The following is a 15325-nucleotide window of genomic DNA, read 5'->3' on the forward strand; positions in this document are numbered from 1 at the left end:
CTAGCTTGGGCCTGTCTGGTTTTTATAAAGTGGCAGGCTCTGGGCATTTCCTTCTGGATCTTTTTCTTACTTTCTTTTTTCTTTTTCCCCTCCTCCCTTTCTTCTTGAGACATGGTCTCACTTTGTAGCTCTGGCTGTTTTGTAGATAAGTAGACCAGGCTGGCCTCCAACTCACAGAGACCTTCTTGCCTCCCAGTGCTGGGTCTCATTCTGTGGAACACTTCCCAGTTTCCCTTCCCCATCCATACAGGTATATGCCATCACCCTCAGCTCAGGAATTTTTATTTTGCAGACTTTTGAGACAGGGTCTTGCTATGAAGTGCAGACTGGCCTTGAACTCATGGCGATCCTCCTGCCTCAGCTTCCCAAGTGGCTTCTCCTCATGTATGAACTCAGGCTTCAAGTTTGAAGCTATGTATAGACCCCAGAGACACAGATAGCTTGTAGGTTTGGACAAGGAAGAGAAATGGAAACCCAGAAGCCTTCAAAAGACGCTGAATAGGGCTCAGCAGAGAGACTGCACACACCTGGGGCCCACAAGGTGATCAAGATCGGGTGAAGAGTCTCTGAACCAGAGATCGCTGTCCACACTGGGATCCCAACACTTGGGAGACTGAGGTGGAAATGTAAGCTTACCCCAAGTTGGGGATACCGAGCTAGCTTATACCAGATTCTGCCTCAAACCTCACAGGAGGGAATTTCTCCTTCAGGATGTCTCCATCCTAAGTTGGTTCCTTCCCAATCCATAGCCTAAACACTCCAGGCTGTCTGGCTTGCGGGCCATGGGGACAGCTTTTCATGAGCTCTAAGAGTAGCTGGTAATCATAGAATCCCCAGCATTGCCCAGATCCTGGGTCAGATGAAAGCCTGCCATGGTGGCTGTGCATTCTAGAAGGGAAGGGCCTAGATACACCCAACACCCCACCTCAGTGCCAAGAGCACAGGCTGGAGTCAGAAACACGGATCCAAGCTATGCTTGGCTTTGACCTTCAACAGCCCGTCTCCGTCAGATGGAATGGGCTAACACTCGCCATGCACTTGAGAATTTAGGAGGCTAGAGGCTGAGGGTAAGGCTCTGATGGTGGGGTGCCTACCTAGTATACACAAAGTCCTAAATTCCCAGCACCCCATACACTTGGTGTGGTCCCGCATACATGTAATCCTAGAGACTTGAGTCTCCCCTTTTAAAACAAGTTCTTGCTATGTAACCCAGGCAGGCCTCAAATGCTCGCTCCTGGAATATAGCTATAAACCACATCCGTGTTTGAGGCCAGCCAGGAACATACAAGAGCCTATCAGAGGGAGCTGGTGAGATGATTCAGTGGACAAAGATGCTTGCTACCGGTCTGACGACCAGTTTGATCCCTAGAGCCCACATGGTGGAAGGAGAGTGCACAAATGCACACACACGTGTTTGCATGTATAACACACAGAGTGAAAACACCCACCACGAGAAGTAATGGCCATATATACTAGATGCTCAGCATTGTGAATCTGCGTGTTCGCCCAGTAAACTTTCCAAGCTCAGGTGGGGTGAGCCAGGCCCTGTCAGCTAACAGTTTCTAAGTCCAGTCAGAGATGGAAATGAAGGTAATTTATTGAAACTGGTTTTGGGAGAGGTGAGTGGACAGCTGGGGGTTTCCCACAGACAACTGTTGGAAGAAGCTAGCGCACGGCCGGGTGGGAGCGGGTGCCTAGCCACAGACCCTATCTGAGGCCCAACTTTTTCTTTTCCTTCTGCTTCTTACGGACCACATCCAGATTCCGGTCCTTCCACATGCTTTTGCGAAGCTTGATGGGGCGTGAGCCCACGTACTTCCCTGTGGGAATGGAGGGTTCCAGGTCAGACTTGGAGGTGAGGCTTCCACCACACCCCCCTCCCCAGGCGAGGCCTCACTCACCATTCATCTCACGCATGGCACGCACATAGTCACTGGGGTCTTTGAAGCTGACAAAGCCATAGCCCTTGGTTTTGCCTGTGCGCTTGTCACGGATCACCTTCGCCTTAAGGAAGGATGGGAAACGGCTGAAGGCTCGTGCCAAGATGTCATCGTTCACCTCATTGCCCAGATCCCCGCAGAAGATTCGGAAGTCATCTGGGGATAGGAGAGAAGAGGTCAGAGTCAGAGCATCCCCCCAAGTGCTGTCCCATCCCCAGCCTCTGCCCACACCCTTCAGTTAGAACTGCCAATGGAGTGGTGAACCCTGTGTCGTCAGGCAGCCTCATGGGTAAGCCTGGGACTCTCTAGGCCTTTCCCCACAGAGGCAGAGGGATCCAGTTACTGCCTGAACTCACATCAAGAAGAGAGCTGGGAGGAGTTCAGGCATTTGGTCTTACCCCAGGTGTCTTACCCTATTTTCCCTTTGAAATAATAGGTTGTTATGTAGTGCTCAGGCTGGCCTCAAATCCCACGTGCTGGGAGTACAGGTGTGAACACACCCAGCCAGTATATACCTTTAACCTCTAACAGCATAGCCTTCCCTCACCTACAGTGGTCATTTCTTTCTACAATGAAGCCTCAACTGTCTTAGCTTTAGTCTTTCCTTGGTCCTTTGAGCCTCTAGCACTCACCAGCCTCCTGGGCCACCTCTGAGAGTCTGCTCTAACCCCATATTGACATGGGAACACACTGCCTGCCCCTTCTCCAAGGAGACCTCAATCACCACTCTGGGGCTCAACCGTGGGGCCTGCACCTCTAGTAGGCATGCTCTGAAATCACTGTCTTCTTCCATAGAAATAGAGATGTGAGATGATCAAGTGAACTGTACCAGGCCACAGCCCTGTCCCAGGGAACCAGGCAGCAGCTGAGGGCTGGGGTGAAGGTAGTTTGCTTTGTCCTCAGCTATGGCTGAGGCTGCCTCATGGCTTCCGAGGTGAGTAAAGATACTATTTGAGAGTAAGTTAGGCTACCAAAGGAGGAAATAGTCTGACAACCTATTGTGAGATTTTTCTAGCAAGGCCATTGACCTAGCAACTTAAAATATAAGTCAGGCGTGCTAGCAAGACCATCTTCATAAGAAAACGGTTGCAGAGGTGCGTCCTGAAATCAAGTGTCTACAGGAGGGAAGGGTCTCACTCTGTAGCCCTGGCTGGCCTTCAACACCCAGAGTTCTACCCTCTGCCTCTCCAGTGCTGAGATCAAACCATGAACCACCTGGCCAGGCCGGCGAACTTACTCTTCTCACTTCTTAAAAGCAAGCTTCCCGCTGAGGCTGACAATCTGGACAAGGTCTGCAGGAGCCTTCGAGCAAGCAGAGGTGCTGCCAGGCTGTCCTCTGCCCACCTAGCTGCATGTTCCTGAACCTGGGCCAGCATGCGGGAGGATGCTGGCTGCAATCTAGACACTCTCTCCAGGTTTACATGAATGGTCACTCATTTATTCGGGTTTAGGACTTAGATAGCTTCCTTTTTTTTTTGGATTTATTTATTTATTCTATATAAGTTCACTGTAGTTGTCTTCAGACACACCAGAAGAGAGTGTCAAATCTTATTACAAGTGGTTGTAAGCTACCATGTGGTTGCTGGGATTTAAACTCAGGACCTCTGGAAGAGCAGTCAGTGCTCTTAACCACTGAGCCATCTCTCCAGACCCAGCTAGCTCCCCCCCCCCCGCCTTTTAAAAGATTTCTCTCTCTCTCCCTCTCTCTCTCTCCCTCTCTCTCTCTCACACACAGACACACAGACACACAGACACACACACACACACACAGTTACTCTTTTCAGATATACCAGAAGAGGGCATCAGATCCCATTACAGATGGTTGTGAGCCACCATGTGGTTGCTGGGATTTGAACTCAGGACCTCTGGAAGAGCGGTCAGTGCTCTTAACCGCTGAGCCATCTCTCCAGCTCCAGCTAGCTTCCTTTTTTTTTTTTTTTAAAGATTTATTTATTTATTTTATGCATATGAGTACACTGTAGCTGTTTTCAGATACACCAGAAGAGGGCATCAGATCTTATTACAGATGGTTGTGAGCCACCATGTGGTTGCTGGGATTTGAACTCAGTACCTCTGGAAGAGCAGTCAGTGCTCTTAACCGCTGAGCCATCTCTCCAGCCCGCTAGCTTCCTTTATAAAAGAAAAAAAAATAGCTTTTTTTTTTTTTGAGACAAAGTCTCAGGATGTAGCCCTGATTAACCTGGAAGTTGCTATGTAAACTAGGCTACCCTCAAACTCATAGACATCTGGCTATGTAGCTCTGGCAGACCTGGAACCTACTATGTAGATTAGGTTGGCCTTGAACTCCAAAGATCTGCCTGCCTCTGAAGTGTGTCACCATAAGTGCCCTAAAGTCTTTCTTTCTTTCTTTCTTTTTTTTAAAGATTTATTTATTTACTGTATATGTACTCATATACTGTAACTGTCCTCAGACACACCAGAAGAGGGCATCTGATCCCATTACAGATGGTTGTGAGCCACCATGTGGTTGCTGGGAATTGAACTCAGGACCTCTGGAAGAGCGGTCAGTGCTCTTAACCACTGAGCCACCTCTCCAGCCCAATTTTTTATTTCTTAAGTCCAAGAGTATGTGCCTGTGTGGGGAAAGGTGCCCACGTGAGCGCTGCTGCTCCTGGGGTCTAGAAGTCTCAGATCCCCCAGAGTTAGAGTTACAGGTAGTTGTGAGTGGCTTCGTGTAGGAACTGAACTGAGATCCTCTGCAAGAGTAGTAAGTACTCTCTCACCACTGAAGCATCTCTCTACCATCAACTGAACTTGGTCGATTTTTCTGTGCACTATTGGGACATGAACTCAGGGCTCAGACACGCAGGCAAGTGCCCCACTACCGAGCTGCATGCCCAGGCTCTGTAGGTCAGGCCAATCAGAGCAAAGAAGAGCAGAAGCTGGCTTTATGTGAAGCAACTGTGTATGTAGTTTTAACATCTGGGAGGCTGACGTAAGACATGATGAGAAGCTCAAGACTGGCCGGAGCCAGACAGCTTTACATACACAAGGGCAATTGTTTTCTTAGCTGTTCTAACATTGTCACGACATACAGAATGTCTTCCTTAGGTGCAAAGTTTGAGGTATTTAACAAAATAGCAGGTGGGTGGGAGAACTGACTGCACCCTGGGTTCAAATTGGCCCTGCATAAACTGAAGAGTAGTGGTACATGCCAGCCTCACATGAAGAGGCAGAAATTCAACACCTTACTTGGTTACATAATGAGTCTGAGGTCAACTGGGCTATGTGAGACTCCACCTCACAAAACAAAAATAATAATTCAACTCTTATGTCAAACACTAAGTAATGAGGGGTATGGCATGACTTTGAGAAGGCAGGTCCTATGGATGCTTGGCATGCGCATAGCCTTAAAACCCATCCCTAGCTCTGAGTGCTTGCGTGTGTGTGTGTGTGTGTGTGTGTGTGTGTGTGTGTGTGTGTGAGAGAGAGAGAGAGAGAGAGAGAGAGAGAGAGAGAGAGAGAGAGAGATACATGCTGGGGGATACAGGAAACCTAAACAAACAGGAATAAAGCAAATACAGCAAAACGTTAGCTGTGGAATCTAGGCGCCAGGTAGGTTACTCACTGTATCACTATGTGCTTTAAAAGCGTTCTTCTTTTTTTTTTTTTTCTTTTCTTTTTATCAGAGCTGGGACTGAACCCAGGGCCTTGTGCTTGCTAGCTCTACCACTGAGCTAAATCCCCAACCCCTTAAAAGTTTTCTCATAAAGTTGAAACAAAATCCATGTGGCCTTCAGCAGGCCTGGTTCCCCACGAGGAAGGATCTGAAAGCCCTTGGTAACAAACGGGCACAGCGGCTCACACCTGTGATTCCATCACTTAGAACACTGAGGAAAAGGATTGAAAGTTAAGGCCAGCCTGGGCTACAGAGACACACCAACCAGGCCAGCCTGGGCCACAGAGAGAGACACACCAACCAAGCCCTGGAGCCCAATTATGCCCACCTCTTCCCACCATGAGGAGAGTCCTGCCCTCCAGGCAGTACGGAGTCACCCTGCTTCCTTTTCGGTTGGTGGTCCTGAAAACTCAGTGCAGCCTGTTCTTGGATGGGCAGTATACAAACCCTCGTTCTGGCCACTCACCGGCATCCCACTCCAGCAGGCTGGGGTCCTCCCAGCTGCTCCCTGCTGCTGTACGAATGCAGCGTTTCAATTTCTCTGGCTTGCCTTTCTTCTTGTCTTCACCCAGTGGCTCTGGAACCTACAGGGGGAAGGGAAGGCTGTTGGAAGTCTTCTGCTCTGCAGTGCCTCCAGCCATGCCACCTCAGATTCAAGTACTAGACCCGCTTCCAGATGTGGAGTGTAAGGGGCTGCCTCTCCCCTCCCACCCACCCTCTGGTCAGAGGACTGTGTTCTGTGTGTGGAAGCTCATGGGCTCCTGCTTTCTCCTGGCCCTTTCTGTCCCCTCTCTGCACATTCCCTGCTTACCTCTAGGGCCATGAGGCCAGGAGGTGGCTCAGGCCGAGGGGGCCGAGGTCGTGGGCGCAGAGACAGGAGCTCAGGAATTCGAAGTGGAGGCAGCAGGCCACGGACCACCTCCAGCGGGAGGGGCAAGGGCTCGGGCTCAGGCAAGGGCATGGCTAGGGCCAGCGGGAGGCTGGGACCAATGACTGCAGGCCCGGCTGGGGCTCCTCCTGCCCCCACAGCCACTGCTGCACTAGCTTCCTCCAGCCCAGCCGCTGCAGCCACTACTGCTTCTTCCTTCTCCTTCAGGCCTAAACCAAGGCCTAGGCCCAGATCTCGAGGAGCTGCTGGCTCTTCCTGTGGGCAAGGGGAAGGCGTGAGGGATGGGTAGCTCACAGGCTTGCATTTTACTACTACCTTGTTGTGTATGAAGCAAGGGCCTGGGAGCCAGGGAACAGTGAGCAAAGAAGTAAAGTAGCTGGAGAGGGAGAAATGCAGGCAGCAAAGATGGTGAATGCACATAGGTAAAAAGGGGCAATCAAAGGAAAGCAGGAACATATGGAACTAATCCACGGTAGGCGTTTCTCCTCATCGTGAACGCTCCTGCATAGGAGAAAGCTGGGCATGGTCCACATGCCTCATCACTTGGGAGGCTGAGAGGCAGGAGGATTACGAGGTCTAGGCCAGCCTGAGCTACATAGCAAGTTACTGTCTCCAAAGAGCAAAGAAAGCCAAGGTGTTTTTGTTTTTGTTCTTTATCATACAAAGAAATAAAAGAACAGGGGTACAAAGATGCAGAAGCAAAGTTGGGGAAAGAAAGACTTAAACCTTTAACCACAGTAGTAGTCAGTGTCCACTTACCAGGGGAGGTCTCAGGGCAGCCATAGAACCCAGGGGTGGTCCAGGTGCCCGAGCCATTGGTGGTAGCATCATGGGTGGTCCAGGAGGCCCAGGCAGAGGGGGTCCAACCAGGGCCTGGTGTGGAGGCCTCAGGGCCATAGGTCGGGGGCCGCCAGCTGCAGAAGAAAGAGCAGAATCTGTCAGGGTGTTAGTGGGGGTGTCCCATGGCTTGGGAGAAATTGCTTGGCAGGGATCATGACCCTGGCCCCTCACCTGCTCTCTGTAGCACGTGGGGGACGAAGGCAGGACGCAGGATAGGGGCCCTCTGAGGGGCCACAGCTGTGGGAGAGAGAGATGGGGGTGTCATGGGGGAAAGGGACACTTGGGACAAGGTGTTTGTGTAGGTATTCTGAACACCCAGGCATTCCTGAAGAAGAGGCTGAGGAGCATTCTAGAAGATGAAGTGGTTTTGCCGTTGATCTACTCAGCACACTGAGTGTGAGGATTTCCTGTGGGTCTGAGCCTGCTGGGAACTGCTAGGAATCCAGCAGACCGAACAGTCCTTTGGTACTCTTGGTCCAGGATAGGAGGCAATCCATGCACTGCCAGAGAAGGGCAGCCCATGGAGCTGTCAGAGGCAACAGCATCCTGACCCAGCCAGTGGGCAGGGGGCTTGCAGGAGGGTGGGGGAGGACTAGAGGTCTTCTGGAGAAAAGGACCCATGAACTAGGACCTCAGGATAAGGAAAGTAACAAGCAAAGGGTGAGTAGAAATATCACTGCCATGGAGAGCATTTATAAGGAAAATCTTTCCCTTCTGGTATAGGAGGTATTCCAGAGGATATGGATGGGGTTGGGGATTGAGCCCCAGGAGAAAGACTGGGAGGCATCATAACAGCCTTCCTGGATGAGCCATGGTATCCTTCTGAGGGCGCAGCAGGATAGGGGGCTGGGCAAGGTGACCGAGTCAGACTTTCACTAACTTACTAAAGAATAGATGTTAACATTTGTCAGACACCATCAGACCAAAAGGAAGATGCAGACAGAGGGTAAGTGTAGTGCCCAGGAGGCAGACCCAGGGGATTTAAGTTGGTGCCAGCCTGGGCTGCATAGCAAGGTCTTATTTCTAAAGCCAAAGGCTTGGAGCTAGCTTAGTATAGAGCACACTCTCGGCCCTAGGCTCATCCCCAGTGCAAAAAGAGCAGAACAGACTAATATATAAAACACAGTGAACAAAATTTTACATTCAACTGAGAACACATCTCATTACATATTCTCACAAGTAATGTCACAAAACCTAGCAGTATGTGACTGTGTGTAAGTGTGGGCAATGGCTGGCGGACAGGAAGGTTTGAGAGTCATAGCTGATTGACACGCAGCAGAAGAGAGAAGACCCCTTGACTTGCTGACATCTCAGCCAGGCTTGGAACTCCTGAATGAGCTGGGCCATATGCCTCTTCATGGAACCAGGTCACAAAGCATCCTGACCACCAGTCTCTCCAGGGTCTGTCCCCCCTCAGTGGTTGTATGTCATGTTTACTATGTGACAAAGCTTGCTTGTCAGAGGGAGGAAAAGATGACAAGCATAGTAAGCAAACTGAAGAGCTTGCTGGAAGGTGCCACAAGTTGAGAGCCTTGTCAAGATCTGTAATGACAAGTGCAGTGCTAGACTAGATCCCAGAGGATCGGACTGAGTGCAGTGACTCGAGACAGTACAGAAGGACATGGTCAGGGATGTACTATACAAAGTTTCAGGATGGAGAAAGGGATCTACAGCAGGGCAGAGCCAGAGTTTCTAAACCTAAACGAGTGGCCAAAAGTGCGGTCGCGGTCCCCAACCTACCTGCTCGCCTCAGGAACATGGCCTCTCGAGCCTCAGGACTGTCCAGGTGACTTCGATCAGCAGGGCCAAAGCCAACTGTGGGGAGGAAGAGATGAGGATGGTGGAAGGCAACCTCTGGGCACCCCTTTTTACCACTCTGCCTGAAACAGGGCCCCTCATTTTCTTACTTACCTGGGCCCACAAAAGGAGGGCCTCCCACCATGGGAGGAACTACTGTGGCTGCAGCAGCTGCCCGGGCCTCCAGGGTCTGTTGGACCTATTGGGGAGAAGGAGTCCTGGCTCAGAGATGCTGGCTCCCGTGGCGGGCTAATACTTTTACCCTTTGTTCTATGTGGCTGGTGAGCAGTCATGGTCAGCTACAAGGCCTCCTCACTGGGGTGTCTGGAGCCACACTAAGTAAAGCTGTTTGTGTTGGTTTTGTTGGTCTTTCAAGACAGGCTTTCTCTGTGTAGCCCTGGCTGTCGTGTAACTCCATCTGTAGACCATGCTGGCCTCAGACTCACAAAGATTCACCTGACTCTGCCTTCCAAGTGCTGGGATTAAAGGCATGCTCCACCACCGCTTAACAGCTTAAGCTATTACGATGAATAGCTCCCAGGATCAATGTCTCTGACTCAGTTTTCCTATAGTCCTAATCTCCAATCCAAGAACCTGGTCCCTGTCATTTCTGAGAGCAGGTATGTTCAGGGCGAGGCTGCAGACCCCACACTATCTCAACTGATGCTGACTTGTCCTCCCTGTTTTCCACCTATGCCTTACCTAGATTATTAAACTCTTCGATCTCCTTGAACTCACCCTTGCCCTCTCTAGTATATTATCCGGATAGCGAAAGCCACTTGCTTAACCTGTAAGGTGAACCATTACCACCTATCGACTTAGAATTCTCTAGCAGTTCCTCATTTTCAAAGTGAAAGCTAAGAGTCTTTAAGGGGCTCAGAAGACCCTGCTAGATCTAGCTTCTATTACTGTCTTAGTCTTCTCCGTGTTCCCTTTTGTTCTCTCCTCTCTGCTGGTGCATGAACAAGACGACCACTTTGTCTCAGTCTTGGTACGGATGGCTTTTTGCCGGGGATAACATCACTCCAGATATCTGCATGGTTTCACCATCTCATTTATATCCTTGCTTTACTAATGCCAAACCAAAAAGGCCTTCCCTGACTGCTAATAACTCTGCCCTCCTTACCACTTTGTAAGGCCAAAAAAAATCAAGAACTTCTCTGTATTGTTTTCTCCTATACACCCTCTAGTTAAAACAGTGCCTAGTGCAGAGAAGGCACTCAAGACCTGCTTTTGAACCCCCCCTGCCCCCAATACAAGGGATTGAACCTATGGCTTTGGCATGCCAGGCATGAGATCTGCCACTGAGCTGCATCCCAGCCCACCTAATAACTGTGAACAGAATTAACAAGTTTCTTCTGCTGGTGTTCATTTAAATAGTTCCTCCCTCTTTCCTTCTTTCCACAGCTTCTTCCTGACAGCTGACTGTTAAGCACCCAGAATATTATCAACGAGGCTTGGGAATGACTTAACACAAATATACAATTTACTATTATTTTGGTTGTTGTGGTGGTGGTAGGGTTAGAAAAATAGGGCTCTGCAGAGGCTAAGTGCTCTACCACTGAATTACATCCCAAATTTGTGAGTAAAAACTTTATACAGACCATTCTACCACTGCAGAAAGTTCTATCAGACAGAATGCTGTAGAACCTAGTTTCCAATGGATTAAATGTACTGCCTTGTACTCTGAGTCCCTGGCCCTTAAGTTATTTGTCATGCCAGCCAAAACGTCAATCGCTCTCCTCAGATAGACCCTTATTGGGATCAAACCATTGTGTTCTCCCAACTCATAAGCTGCAGCTCCCGCCTTACCTGTTGATATGTGTTGGTGGCGATAATTGGGCGGATCACAGGTGCTGGGGGAACCTGCATCGCCTCCACTGTGGGCACCGCAGGCACAGCAGTTGGGATTCCGGTCACCGGAGCTCCCAGTACTTCTTGCTCAAACCTGGGGGTGCGGGACAGATACCATATGTCAAGTCTTACTAAGCCTGAGGCGCTGGGTACTTTCCACAGCGCCTTCATCCCAACCAACGCCTCCCCCCGTCCCTCGGGTCCCACCGCCCCTTATGGAACCACATCTCAGGCTTCCGAAAACCTGGAGGCTGCAGGGTTGAGTGGGTTTGCCCGGAGACAGCTTTTATTTTTCCTACTCAGGGCCTTACAGGGCCATCTCCGCCTCCATTTCTTTCAAGCGTTCTTCGCCGCTCTTGCCCGGGATGCCGACACCAGGCCCCGGGACCACGGGCCCTCCCGCCACCGGGAGTCCCGGAGCTGGTCCCGCTCCGGCCATCGCTGATGCCATGGCCTTCGCCGCTCTTTTCAGCCGCAGCCGCGGGTTCTACGGTCGAGTCCCTGTCCCCTCAGGGTGGGAGCCGGCCGATGACGTGTGGATTACCGCGACGGATGCGCTGCGTGAGGACGTAGTTTAAGAACAGGGGCTAATGAGACATGGCCACACCCCCAGGACGAGCACAAGCCAATTAGAGTGTCGGAAAGACAGGTCCCCGGAAGGGCCTCACGTCTGACAGTCGCAGCGTTAGGGCAGGCCACGCCCTCGTAGAGGAAGGTAGGCGAATGAGAGCGAAGCAACGTCACTTTGACCCACCCCACTGTGGAAGCCGGAACTTTGAGGAGGCACGGAAGTTCGGAGGCCCTTCCAAAGTTTGTAAACACCGCCAAGTTAGGGTAGCGGTCTCCTGCCCTCCGTTAACAGATACACTGCCAGGGGTCAGTTCATTATTCTTTTTTAAAACAAAATTTAATTTTATTGACTGCCTATATTTTCTTTTTCATTTTGGGGTTTGGTTTGGTTTGGAGCCCAGGCATGAAACTCCCTAGGTTGCTTTGAACTATTAGAAATCTTCCTGCCGTAGGCTTTCTTTTCTTTTTTTTTTTTTTTTTTGGTTCTTTTTTTCGGAGCTGGGGACCGAACCCAGGGCCTTGCGCTTCCTAGGTAAGCGCTCTACCACTGAGCTAAATCCCCAGCCCGGGCATTTTTTTTTTTTCTGCCGTAGGCTTTCAAGTGCTGGGATTACAGATACAGAACAAAAATATTGGATTTTATACTAGAGAGATCTAGAAAGGATTGAAGTTTTTTTAAAAAAATTTTTTATTATATTTGTTTTTGATTGTCTGGCCTGTCACTTGATATGTACACCAGGCTGGCCTTGAACTTAGAGATCTGCTGCCTCTTTTTCCTGACGGCTCCACTAAACCCGCTAACATTTTCATGAATTAAGACTCATGTGTTACTCTAATTCCTTTTATGGTTACCTAATGCCCCTATTCTGTCTCATCATCTGACCAGGATGCCACATTCCTGTTCCATTTAGTTGCTGGATTTCCACCGGCTTCTCTAACCAGGCACATGTTTCAGGAGTGTTGATTAAGTATTTTGTAGCATGCTCTTCATTTGGAATTTGATGGGTTTTTTAACGCATTGTTAGACGTTAGACTGTTCATGAGTCTTTTGGAGACCACAGGAGCCTGGGAAGACTGTCTAGGTGACTATGGACTAGTCTCTGTCATTTTAGTTGATACATAAGCCAAGGAGATTATAATTTACCCTTCTCAGGTCCCTGATCACATTGACGGCTAGGCTAACTGTAGCTTGTCAGCTAGGGAACTAGCTCCTTATCCGGGTAATCAACCACTGTGTCAGTTCGTCCATCAGTTCATTCATTAATTAAAGCTACTAGAGCCCATCTAGCTAAGTTTAAATCCTTATTCCCAGAAGACAAAACCAAACAGATCTCTGAGTGCAAGGCCAGCCTGGGACAAAGCAGGTTCTAGGTGAAGAAAAGCTTAAGTCCAGTTGTGGAGGTACATGTCTTTAATCCCAGAATTCAGGAGATGCAGATCTTTGGGTTCAAGGTCAATCTACAGAGCCAAGTTCCAGGACAGCCAAGCTTAGGCACTGAGGGAGTAGGAAAACAGAAAGCTTGTAAGAGAATGGGGGTGGTGTGGGGGGCATGTTCCAGCCTCAATAAGCAGCAGATCTCAGCTGCTTCGGCCATGTGGCTCTGGCTTTAGAGTGGAAAATAGAAGGAACGGCTGGGACAATTGATGCTGGTTAGCTGGAGCTGAGAAATTAGTGATTAAGAGACCAGCATCACTGAGGTGAAGTCTTCTGGGAAGTGTTTTCTGAGAACACAAAAGAAGCCATGTTCCCCAGATAGCCAAGGTTTTACCTCATGCTGCAGGTGTACTTGGTAATGTGTGAGTCACCCAGGTGGTACTGGTTTTGAAGGTGTGAAGGGGTCATGGAGAGCAGCTGAGGCTGGGCACTGTGAGAGGCCGTGGAAGGTCATTGATAAAGGTGCAGCCTCAGTTGCAGTTGATGGCCTAGGACTGAAGGGGTCATGCTAAGATGTAGAGGCTTAGCACCATGAAGAGAGCCTATGAGTGAGGCCCAGTTGCAGCCAAAGACCCCAGTGGATTGGAAATGCCAGTACTGTGGAATGATCACCAAGAACAGCAGCAGTAGGGGAGTGGAGTCAACCAGAGAGAGTCTAAAGTGATACAGAGGACAGCGTTGGAGATGTGACTCAAGACCTTAGGAGGAGCCCAGATCATGTGTGGGTCCCAGACACTGGAACAAGAAGCTGTAACACTGGGGTTGGGGATTTAGCTCAGTGGTAGAGCGCTTGCCTAGGAAGCGCAAGGCCCTGGGTTCGGTCCCCAGCTCCGAAAAAAAGAACAAAAAAAAAAAAAAAAAAAAAGAAGAAGAAGCTGTAACACTAAAGTTGCCTTGGAGACCCCAAGATATTAAAGATGTCAGAGCCATGGGCTATCTGCTGAGGAAAGCTGCTAACAGGGAGAGGAACCAGCCCACGAGAAAGAAGTTTGTTGCAGTCAACAAAGATGAAAAACGAGTTGGGGATCTGAAGACCGCTTTGACATCAGACATGGAGGTGTAGAATTTGGAGACTTGTTTTAAGAAGCCTATGGGGGAGGGGGCGCTGGCTGGAGAGATGGCTCAGTGGTTGAAAGCACCAACTGCTCTTCCAGAGGTCCTGAGTTCAAACCCCAGCAACCACATGATGGCTCACAACCATCTGATACCTTCTTCTGACGTGTCTGAAGACAGCGACAGTGTACTCATATATATAATAAATAAATCTTAAAAAAAAAAAGCCTATGGGGGCCAGGGAGTGGAATGTGGTAGATTGAATATGCTTGGCCAGAGAGTGGGACTATTAGGTGTGGCCTTGTTGGAGTAGGTATGGCTTTGGAGTAGGTGTGTCACTGTGGGTGTGGGCTTTAAGATCCTCACCCTAGCTGCCTGGAAGCCAGTCTTCTGCTAGCAGCCTTCAGATGAAGATGTAGAACTCTCAGCTCCTCCTGCACCATGCCTGCCTGGACAATGCCATGCTCCCACTTTGATGATAATGGACTGAACCTCTGAACCTGTAAGCCAGCCCCAATTAAATGCTGTCTTTACAAGAGTTGTGTTGGTCATGGTGTCTGTTCACAGCAGTAAAACCCTGAGACATACTCCTAGGATAAACTACAGATGGCTCCAGATAGAGTCCAGATGCTAGGATATGAACAATCAACACCTCAGCTCCCAGCACCACAGAGCTACAGTGCTTTCCCTGCCAGGACACACTATAGCCTCTAAATGTGAGCAAACGCAAGCCTCTTGTATGTTGCTTTCACCCATTATGTTGTTGCAGCATTTAGAAAAGGAATCAAGGCAACCTTGTAATACAAACACTGAGGTAGGGGTGGTGGAGGCAGGCATGAGTTGAAGGCCAGCCTGGGCTACAGTCACAGACTAAGAAAACGGAACCCTAAAAGACACTGTCATCTCTTGACCTACTCTTACATAGCACTCTATTCTGGCAGGGCACTGTGCTACTGTGCTCCCTGATCACCTTGCCAGCAAAGCTCTGCCCTGAAGATCTCCCTTCTACACTCTTACCCTGCTGAATGTACCCAAGGCAGCTAAGTTCCGCTATACCACCGTCCTTCACCATGCCAGCTGGCTACTTCCCTCTCCACTGGTTCCCTGGGGGCAGGGGCTTTGATCCATTTGATCTGCTGAGGAGGACAGTGAAGCAGCCACTTTTAAGTGTGTGAGCCATGTTACACCTTTCCTCTTTCTCTTGGCTTTAGTTGGGAGGGCAGTGCAAGACCTGGGAGGAACCCCAGAACGACAGCCAGAGAGGACCTGCAGATCTGTGCCAAGACAAAGTTGATAAAACTGGGCAG

The 15325-nt window shown here is 49.7% G+C and overlaps 1 protein-coding gene across 2 annotated transcripts; it reads right to left on the reverse strand.

The window, feature by feature from the left end:
- Positions 1-1575: 1575 nt before the first annotated feature.
- On the reverse strand, positions 1576-11546 carry Rbm42 (RNA binding motif protein 42). 2 transcript variants are annotated; one of them, NM_001014159.2, is made up of 10 exons: positions 11272-11506; positions 10919-11054; positions 9221-9305; positions 9050-9124; positions 7481-7546; positions 7229-7404; positions 6392-6724; positions 6047-6164; positions 1902-2096; positions 1576-1820 (listed from the first exon to the last, which is right to left on the reverse strand). In NM_001014159.2, the coding sequence occupies exons 1-10, from the start codon at positions 11409-11411 to the stop codon at positions 1708-1710; spliced, it is 1437 nt and encodes a 478-aa protein (NP_001014181.2). In that variant the 5' UTR covers positions 11412-11506; the 3' UTR covers positions 1576-1707. The 2 variants fall into 2 exon arrangements, with proteins under 2 accessions (NP_001014181.2, XP_006228843.1); XM_006228781.5 differs by lacking the exon at positions 7481-7546 and having other exon boundaries at positions 1580-1820; positions 7229-7383; positions 11272-11546.
- Positions 11547-15325: the final 3779 nt, after the last annotated feature.

This window comes from Rattus norvegicus, chromosome 1, assembly GCF_036323735.1.
Source record: "Rattus norvegicus strain BN/NHsdMcwi chromosome 1, GRCr8, whole genome shotgun sequence".
NCBI lineage: Eukaryota > Metazoa > Chordata > Mammalia > Rodentia > Muridae > Rattus > Rattus norvegicus.

Excerpts from the sequence above, each read along its gene's own strand:
- Rbm42 (NM_001014159.2), bottom strand. The coding sequence starts at position 11,411 with ATGGCATCAGCGATGGCCGGAGCGGGACCAGCTCCGGGACTCCCGGTG. Across the intron at positions 11,055-11,271 it reads ATGGAGGCGGAGATGGCCCT|GTTTGAGCAAGAAGTACTGG; the intron begins GTAAGGCCCTGA and ends CCGCACCCCCAG. Across the intron at positions 7,405-7,480 it reads CCACGTGCTACAGAGAGCAG|ATTCTGCTCTTTCTTCTGCA; the intron begins GTGAGGGGCCAG and ends ACACCCTGACAG.